This window comes from Tachysurus vachellii, chromosome 14 (genome assembly GCF_030014155.1).
Source record: "Tachysurus vachellii isolate PV-2020 chromosome 14, HZAU_Pvac_v1, whole genome shotgun sequence".
NCBI classification, from domain to species: domain Eukaryota; kingdom Metazoa; phylum Chordata; class Actinopteri; order Siluriformes; family Bagridae; genus Tachysurus; species Tachysurus vachellii.
The window spans coordinates 288,602-298,601 of NC_083473.1; the positions used below are offsets into that span (position 1 = coordinate 288,602).

The window sequence follows — 10,000 nt, forward strand, 5'->3', positions numbered from 1 at the left end:
CCCTGGTGTTCTTCTCTGCAGCTCTTCCTTCCCTGGTGTTCTTCTCTGCAGCTCTTCCTTCCCTGGTGTTCTTCTCTGCAGCTCTTCCTTCCCTGGTGTTCTTCTCTGCAGCTCTTCCTTCCCTGGTGTTCTTCTCTGCAGCTCTTCCTTCCCTCTCTGCAGCTCTTCCTTCCCTGGTGTTCTTCTCTGCAGCTCTTCCTTCTTCTGCTGTAGCACTACCTCATTCTGTTCCACCACTTGCACAAGTGCCTCCTTTTCTGTCCCCCCCTGTAGATCTGCCCCTTTGTGCTGTAGCACCAGCTCTTTCTGGTCCACCTCTTGCACCGTTTCTGCCTTCTCCATCCTGACCCCCTCCTTTGGGTGTAGCAGTACTACTTTCGACTCCACCTGCTGCAATAGCTCTGCCTTCTCTAGCTTTATTCTTTCAAGCTCCGCCTCCTTCTGCAGCAGCTCTGCCTCTTTCTTGTCTACCTGCTGGACCAGTCCTATTTTCTCAAGCTCCACCCTTGTTATCTCTAGATCTTTCAGTTTTGTCTGTTCTTCAGACCCTGCTCTCTCTAGTTCCAACTGCTTTAGCTTCATCTGTTTCTGCCCCAACTGTTCAACAAGTCCTGCCTTCTCTAGCTCTACCATCTTGACAGTTGCCTCCTTTTGTTCCAGCTGTTCCAATAACCTTGTTTTCTCCTGTTGTACTCCCTTATACTCCATTTCCTTACTTTCCATCTCCTCCTCCAGCTTTACATTCTTCAGTCTCATCTTTTTTATCTCAGTCTCTTTCTGTTCCACCTGTTTCACTAGCACGTCCCTCTCCAGCTCCACACTTTGGAGCTTCTCCATTAGCTCTGCTGTATCTTTTTCCACTAATGTTCCTCTATCTGTTTCTTCATCCTCCTCTTTCATACTCTTGGTGGATCCATATTCCATTTCAGACTTTAGACACTGGAGTTGTGTTCCAAGGCCCTGGAGTTTGGTCTCATACTGCAGCGCCTGTACCCGGAGTCTTTCTTCCAGCTCTGCTCTTAGTTCCTGGTAGTTCACCTCAAAGTTCTTTTCTTCAAATGAGAATGTACTTTTCTGCCTCTCAATTTCAGCTCTTAGTTCTTCGGCCATCTCGTTTGCTTGCCTGTTCTCTGACCTCAGTGAGTCAATGTTCTTCATCAGCATTTTGTGATCCTCCTCAAGAGCCCTCAGTTCTTCTGACAGGGTTGCATTCGTCTCTTTCAGAAGTTTATTTTCAGATTCCATCACCTCCCAACTCTCCTCATACTTCCTTGTGAGATCGGTTTTGTACAGTTCATGAGATTCAACCTTTTCACTTGGTCTCTGTTTTAGCTCCTGAATCTCTGCCTGCAGGACCTCTAGTTGTGCCACCAGCTCCTCCACCTGAGATTTCTCTAGTGCTTGGTTCAGGTCACTTTTCAGTGTTACAACTTCCTGCAGCAGAGAGGTTCTTTCTGCTGCCAAAATTGACCTCTCATCCTCAGACAACCTTATCTGTTCCTCATACCCACTGCGGAGATGTTGGAGAGATTCCTCATGTCGCTGGTTGAGCTCATCCCTTAGGTTTTCCACATTCAACTGGCTCTCATGCTGAAGATCTTCACGAAGCCTAGAAAGTTCTTCCTCATGGCTGAATAGAAGCTGTGTGCGAAGTCGTTCAAGTTCAGCTTCCTGTGACTCAGCCATGCGATCCAGTACTGCATCCTTCTCCCTTTCCATCATCTCTAGCTTGATCTGGTAATTGGTAATCTCAGACTGATGCTTGGCCTTCAGCTCAACTGAGGCTTCTTGAACAGATTTTAGCTGAGCTTGAAGATCAGTTATTGTAGCCTGAAGCTGGAGATGCACCTCTGATTGGCTCTTCTCTTGTTCCTTTAAGCGCAAGTCCTCTATGAGCTGCTGCACCTGGGTTTGCAGAAATATCTTTTCCTCGGATGTTTTTGAGAGATCATGTTCAGCTTTTTCTCGCAGGACCTGCATCTCCTGCAGCCGTTGCTGGAGCTCAATTACCCTGACATTTAGGACATTGACATCACCAGTGCTTTGAGTCAACTGAGTTGTTATTTGCTCAGTTTCGATGCAATGTTTGTCCAAGACATTTTTCAGTTCCATGGAATGCTGATTGAGGATATTTGCCATTTCTTCTTTGTGCCGAGCAATGAGCTCTTGCTTGATCTGTACAATCTGCTGCCCATACATTTCATCCAGTTCTGCCCTCAGGTGGTCCAAGCTTTGTGTAGTATATTGCTGTGCCTTCTGCAGAACCTCATCTTCTGACTGGTTGCCCTGATGGTAGCGTTTTTGAAGAGCCTCCACAGTGCCCATCAGTTGTAAGATTTCACCTGATGAAAGTTGCTCCTTCTCCTTGGAAGCCCGTAGCGCTGCTTCACAACCCTCTAGGTCACGGACCTTTTTGTCCAGTTGTTCACTAATGTTAACAAAACGCTTCTCAGATTCTTGGAGATTGTCTCTGAGTTGGGATAATAACTGCTGATGCTCTAGTATGAGCGTTTCCTGTTCTTTAATCCACATGTCCTTCTCTTGAAGTCTCTGGGTAAAAGATACTTCTTCTGTGTCCCTTGAGACCTGATAACACAGAGAAAAAAAGCTAGCATTATGTTCCAGATGTGTGGAGAACATTCTTAACTGTGTCATGAAGCAAACCCAGGAGTAAACCAATTAAAATAAAATACTATAATAGTATACTCAAGTCAACTGAAGCACAATGTGATGAAACAATAACAATTCATTTGGTTATTGATGGTAAAGTTCACCCACTACCTCATGTTCAAACATCCTCTGCTGAATCTGGGTCTTCTGCAGTATCTGCTCTTGGAGGCTGTTGACGTTAGTCACACTCTCCTGTAGCTGCTCCTGAAGATGTTTGACTTTTTTGTCTCTCTCTTCTGTCTGCTCCAGAAGACCTTTGATCTCTCTATTCCTATCTTCTAGCTGCATCTGGAGACTTTTGACTGTTGCATCTTTCTCATCCAGGTGTTGCTGATAATGCAGAACGTCTTGTCGGGCTTGCAGGAGATCTGCAGCAGCACTGCTCATACTGGAGCTCCTTATTGACTCGCCTGCCTGTAACTAAAAGAGTACATGTACATTTTTAAATGGGAAGCAGAAACCAAGGTGTAGTACAAATGAAGTTTACATTTTTTTGTACTTGTTCAGAGAACAACCAACAATGAGGCAGTAAAATACTTAAAGGATGTTCATATTCTCATTTATCAGGTTCTGCACGGTGTACCAGTTGGTTCAGCTAGAAGTACCTGTGGTCTGTTCACAAACTTCCTCCAGGGGATAACGCAGGGAGCTGGCCTTCCTAATCAGTTTACTCTTTCCCCAGCACACAACGCTGTAGGTTGTAGCCAGTGCTATTTTCTGGCACCCCACAGAAGTGAACCCTAGGTCTGCAATGTCTTCAGGAAGTAGGGATGACATTGGGCTTGTAGGGTACACAGTGTCTTTATTACTAGTCTAAACTAGTCTGTTATCTAAAACACATTTGATAGGTGTACCTGTTGATCCTAGGAACACTTCTTGGTTAAACTGTAAGTGACCTGTAAGTTAAACTAGGTATAACTGTTGCTCAAACTAAGTAAGCTTAGTCTTCCTGATAGTCCACATAGATGTATCAGTTGGTTAGCCAGGTGTACCTGTCGGCCCAGGTAGGTGTACCTGATTGTCAAGATTGGAATTCCTGTTGTTCCCATTAGCTGTACCCGTCAGTTCTGCTGTGTACCTTTTGTTTCTGCTAGGTGTACTTGTTTCTGTTGGTTCTGCTACATATAACTGTTAGTTCTGATAGGTGTACTCAGTGATTGTCAGGTAAACTGTGATACCTGTTGAAACTGGATCTGCAGTTTCTGGCTTTTTTCAGTGAGGTCGAGGAACTCACGCATCACCTCATCCTTCTCAGCCCGAGCCTGCTGCAGGTTCTCCGTTAGCTGTGTGATTATGCCATCTCTTTGTTTCAGAGCTGCCTCAAAGTCCTGGAGCTAGAAGGAAAGAGTAATCAGCAAAGGTTTATTAAATATATTTTCAAATGATCAAAGTTTCCTGATAAAATGTAATCAGAATGTGGACCTGTTGTACTCCATCAGCTCCAAACGTAGCTCTGATTTCTTCTAGTTCTCGGCTCAATTCGTCCACCACCATGTTTTTTGCTGCGAGTTCGTTCTCCATCTCCTGCAATCTACCAGGCCCATAGATCTCCTCCTCCTGAACAGAGAAAAGAAGACCATTAAGTAAGGCCTATATAATCTCTTTCTTTTTTGATTGCTTATTTAAGTGCTTTCACACATATTTTGTCTATAATCATTGACACCGATGAGTCCGAATCAAAATAATAAGTACACTGGTTAATTTATTCATTAGTTCACCCAAGCACGGAGAACACAAAGCCAGCACACAATTATGAGTTAAAATTTCATCCAGAGTTTATTTTCTCGTTTAGATTTTTTTGTCAGCATGTCTGCAGCACTACAGTGCTGTCATGTGGCTCAGCTTATATCCCATGAATTAATTTCTCACTCACTCATCTTCTACCACTTATCTGAACTACTTCGGGTCACGGGGAGCCTGTGCCTATCTCAGGCGTCATCGGGCATCAAGGCAGGATACACCCTGGACGGAGTGCCAACCCATCACAGGGCACACAACTGACTGACATGACAATGGTACAGCAGATTTTTGAAAAGCAAAGAATGTATCAGGAAACAAATTTTACCTGGTGACATGGTGTACAATGCAGTACTGAAGTGGGCGAGGTTTAAAACCTTACTGAATATTTCAGACAATAAACTGGTTGTGAATGAAACAGTAAATCAGTTCTGATACGTTTTACTACTTTTGTAGTTTAAGAGAAGACATTTATTCACTGATCTGAAGAATGATGCTGAATTTCTACTTGTACTGTCTTCCCTATTGTATATATTACAAGTGACACTAAATCACAACAGGTCTTAAAATTGGAAATAATTTTCCACCATCATCTTTGCCAGCTTAGTGTAATGTAAATGCCATGATGTCTTTCGCATGGTGTAACACCACAACAGTTCTTCATTACACCCCGAATCTAAACACTCACAAGCAGACAAGCTCCTCTGTATTATGTGATTAAACAAAGCAAGCAGGTTAGTGAGTTAGAGGAAATCTTGACCACAAACAGTGAAGAACCAAACACCATGTAAAAGAGAAGGTAAAAGACTGGCAGATTAGCAACAAACAAGTATAAGCTCATCAGACAGATTTCCATACCACAACCTCCAGCGATTTCTCAGCCGCATCATGACCATTCACCTGTCAATTGATAATGAATGAACACTGTAATGTAATGCAGCTTTAAAATGTCTTGTGAGCAGTAAATCCAAGAGAACAGGCATAATCTACATAATCACTAATCTCTAAAGGTCCTGAAGATTGTGGAATAGACTTATACAGAATAATCTGGAATCTTCATCCATCACCTTAAAGGTAGAGACTCCAAGCTCGAGTCTTAATGGAATGTTTGGGATCCTGTGGTCTAATCTTAAAGGTTTAAAGGTCTAATCATGTATATAGTGGTACAGTCTTGAATATAATCTTAAAAGACTAATCGTGTAGGCCTGCTCTTGACTTTAAATAATCTTATATAAAGCATCATGAATTATGTGGTATACAGATCTAATCTAATCTAAAAGACTTAACTTTAATGATTTAATCCTGCAGACCTAATCGTAAAGGTCTAAATATGAAGGTCTAATCCTGTCACAATATTACTAAAACTCTACAGGTCTACATTTTGGATCCTCAGGACTAATATAGCATGCAGTGTTACATAAAGACACGGGTTGTAACTCCAGTGTGGTGTGGTATCTGTGTATGGTGTTTGCTTGGTGTGTAAAGGTGTTAGGTGTGTAACAGTGTGTGTTAAGTGCACATACCTCTGAGGAGTAATCTTCTGCTGTGGTGGAGATTTCACTCTCAGGCTGAAACAGATCAGAGAAATCAAACATTACATTTTAAATCATTCTGCTTCCTCCTTCTGCAGTCGTACTTACTGACTTATGTCCAAATGTTCCCAGTTACATGTCTGTCTTACTGACCGTCTGTCAGACACAATCTTTCTAACTCTTTATATAACTGTCTGTGTCGGTCTTTACAGCTGTCTGTCTGTCCATAACCCTAGACTAGAACATGTTGTTGGTGTTAAAGGGACAGGTCTCTCCTGGATCAGGTCTTATTTGGGGGATCACAATCAGTTCGTAGATCTAAATGGTGACCACTCTAAACAAACTAAGGTGTTCCACAAGGTTCTGTTTTAGGCCCATTGCTTTTCTCCCTATATATGCTACCCCTTGGTGCAATTATTCATAAACATGGTATTAGCTTCCACTGTTACACTGATGACACACAGCTATATGTTTCAGCAGTCAGATGTGAGACACCAGTTTAATAAGACTGAAGGTTGTGTGAAGGACATCAGACAGTGGACACTTACTAACTTCCTCCTGCTTAACTCTGACACACAGAAGTTCTTGTACCAGGACCACAGACAGACAGAAGTAAGCTTTCTGATTACAGAGTAACTCTGGATGGTCTTTCTATTACATCATGTGCAGCAGTAAAAAACCTCGGTGTGATTATTGATACCGGTCTCTCATTTGAAGCTCACATAAATAATACCACAATGTTAGTCTTCTTTCATCTCAGAAATATTACTAAGATCAGAAATATGATGTCATTACATGATGCAGAAACACTAGTTCATGCATTTGTTACCTCTAGGTTGGATTATTGTAATACTTTACTGTCTGGATGTTCCAGTAGGAGCATAAACAAGCTCCAGTTAGTCCAGAACACAGCAGCTAGAGTCCTAACTAGAACCAGAAGATATGAACATATCACCCTGATCTTATCCTCACTGTATTGGCTTCCAGTCAAGTTTCACATTGATTATAAAACACTATTATTAACCTATAAAGCACTTAATGGTCTCACACCACAGAACCTGAGAGATCATTTGGTTCTTTATGATCCGTCACACCTACATCGATCAAAAGCTGCAGGATATTTGTTGGTACCTCAAGTACAAAAGTCTCCAGCAGGGGGCAGAGCTTTTTCTCACAGAGCCCCACAGTTATGGAACAGACTTCTAATTAGTGTTCAGGCCTCAGACACAGTCTCAGTGTTTAAGTCCAGGATAAAAACACATTTATTTAGTTTAGATGTTTATGAATAACATTTCCCAGGTAAAGGAGCAGATCTGGAGGGTTCATGAGCATAGAGTGAACTGAGATGTCTGGATGTTGTCTCCTTACCACCATCACAAGTCACTCAGGTTTACAGACTGTGGAGTGGTGAGACGCTTTACATCCCAGGCAGCCCTCATGTCTGTGTCACCTTCTGGCTCTAAACCTTTAGTTATGATGTCATCACTAGATGTCTTGCCAGAGTCCCTGTCTGCACTTTACACTTAATGTACATTGTCCATCACCTGATTACAATCATACCTAACAATCTCTCTCCCTCTGTTGAGCTATATACGCCACTCCAGAGCTTCCAGTGTTCTGAGTTCTTGGCCCGATCGCCTCTTCTTACAGAGCGACTTTGTCAATCCTGATGTTCTACCGCTGGCCCGGTGGTCACCCTGCTGGGGGATTGATCTTCATGGTCAGTCAGTGTCTCATGGGATTGTTGTGTATGAAGCCACCAGGAGATGTCACGTCTTCTTCTGAACCAATGTTGTGTCAGTCAGCTGTATGTTCTGGTGTTTATCAGCAATCAGGTCTGTGCTGAACTCAGAGTTTACAATGACCCATTAGTTCCTCAGGAGCTCTCGGCTGCACTATTATAAACTGTTGTAGAAAGGACATTATTTACATTTACACTATTTACTGTAGAGTGTCACCCAAATGAGGATGAGGTTCACTTCTGGTTCCTCTCAAGGTTTCTTCCTCTATAGGGAAAGGGATAGATACTAGTATTTTAAATAAGTTAATCTTTTCTAAATTAATTTTAAACTTTTTATTCTTATTTTTTCTTCTTCTCATTATTATTATTATTATTATTATAATACATTTATTTCCTTTTCTCTCTCTTCTGTTCCCATACTTCTGTAAAGCTGCTTTGAGACAATGGGAAATTTTTAAAAGCGCTATACAAATAAATTGAATTGAAATGGAAAATTGAATAGTCTGTCTGACTGTCCAGTTGGTCCTGTGTGTATGTACATATGTGTGTGTGTGTGTGTGTGTGTGAGAGTGTGTGTGTGTGTGTGTGTTATAAACAACAGGCAGCATTATGAGACAGTTTTTGCACAGTCACGTTGGAACATGATGTTCAGTTCTACAGACTAAGCTGAGCTACTCTTTAAGGCCATGTGAATCTCCCCCTGCCCCACCATACACACACACACACACACACACAAAGCCCAAGCAGTCTGTTTCCAGGGCAACCAGTAATTCAGCAGTCATTTAAAACAGCAAACACCTTTCGGAGCTGAAGAGCTTCAGGGCCAAGTGTGGTGTCTGTGTGTGTGTGTGTGTGTGTGTGTGTGTGTGTGTGTGTGTGTGTGTGTGTGTGTGTGTGTGAGTGAGGGAGACATCCACCTACGACCAGCTTTTAATGTCCCCACACACACACAAACACACACAGTATGTGTCTCTCAGTATAATTTTTTTCCTTTATATCCATAGTACTGAGCTCACCTCCAAACACTAATCACAACGGGGGGGGGGGTTCAAATCCCAGGTCCACTAAGCTGCCACTGTTGGGCCCCTAAATTGCTCAGGTACATAATCTCTGGATAAGAGTGCTTTCCAAATACCATAAGTGTGTGTGTGTGTGTGTGTGTGTGTGTGTGTTCAGAATGCTTTATTTAGCCCACCCACTGATCATTAATATTCATAAGCATGTTATTTGTTATTATACATGTGAGAAAAAAGACTCAGATCTTTATGTTTGATCCACTTCAGAGTAATGAGTAATTAGCACTAGAGGGAATTAGCAAGCTAACGTTAGCTTCCGTCGCTAAAACAACTGTTAAAGATGACTAAAAGAAGCTCAGGCCTGTTAGAGGACACACAGTAAACTACACTAACACTAATTCACACATTATATTATTATAGAGTGATAAAGGGTTGGGAGTCTATGAACTAATAATAATAATAATAATTAGTAAACTGTAGGTTGTTTACATAAATGTTTACATTATTAGGTATCATTAGAGTTTATTTATTAGAGCACTTTATAATAATAACCCTGATCATGAATCTTTAATCTACATCATCTTTTCTAATCAGAAGGTTAAATGTCTAAACTCCACTATTCCTCACACTGCATCGCCCATGGCAACAGGGTCATTAGTGTTTTCTGTCTTGGTTCATAGAACTGCTGGTGTGACTGAAGAGTCTCTGGGCACACGGGCACCCGCACACGGGCACTCACACTCGGGCACCCCAGTAAAAATCCTCGGGAATTTTCTTTACAATTTCTATTGCACTTAATATAATAACATCATAAACAAACCATGGGTCAAGCTCTAGTCTCACACAGCGTATATTATATTACATTTTTCAACCTTTTTTGAGCCAAGGTACATTTTTTTCATTGAACCAGGCTTCCTATAGCCTGTAATAAGTGTCTGGATTCTGGATGAATGTATTTTGGACCGTAACTCCAACTTTCTGACTGATTCCTCAACATTATTCTCAAGAATCTGCTGATATTGAGTGAATCCATGCGACCCTCAACTTTACCCAGATTCCCAGTACCGGCACTGGCCACACGGCCCCACAGCATGATGGAACCTCCACCTAATGTCACTGTGGGTAGCAAGTGTTTTTCTCCGAATGCTGTGTTCTTTTGCCCCCATGCATAACGGCCCTTGTTATGACCAAATAACTCAATCTTTGTGTCATCACTCCATAGCACCTTATTCCAAAATGAAGCCGGCTCGTCCGAATGTGCGTTTGTACCTCGAGCGACTCCGTTTGTGGCGTGTGTGCAAAGT

General features: G+C 42.1%; 1 protein-coding gene across 6 annotated transcripts in view; it reads right to left on the minus strand.

Annotated features, from left to right (window-relative positions):
• akap9 (A kinase (PRKA) anchor protein 9) overlaps window positions 1–10,000 on the minus strand; it is a 93,318-nt gene that overhangs the window by 69,832 nt on the left and 13,486 nt on the right. For 5 of the 6 annotated variants that reach the window (XM_060886646.1, XM_060886647.1, XM_060886648.1 and 2 more), the window contains 6 exons: window positions 5,931–5,975; window positions 5,266–5,307; window positions 4,093–4,227; window positions 3,849–4,004; window positions 2,782–3,090; window positions 1–2,586 (listed from right to left, as the gene is read on the minus strand). The exon at window positions 1–2,586 is cut by the window's left edge and continues 609 nt beyond it. In XM_060886646.1, the coding sequence (XP_060742629.1) occupies window positions 1–2,586; window positions 2,782–3,090; window positions 3,849–4,004; window positions 4,093–4,227; window positions 5,266–5,307; window positions 5,931–5,975 (3,273 nt within the window). The remainder of the gene's footprint in view (window positions 2,587–2,781; window positions 3,091–3,848; window positions 4,005–4,092; window positions 4,228–5,265; window positions 5,308–5,930; window positions 5,976–10,000) is intronic. The other variant, XM_060886649.1, reaches the window with a different exon arrangement.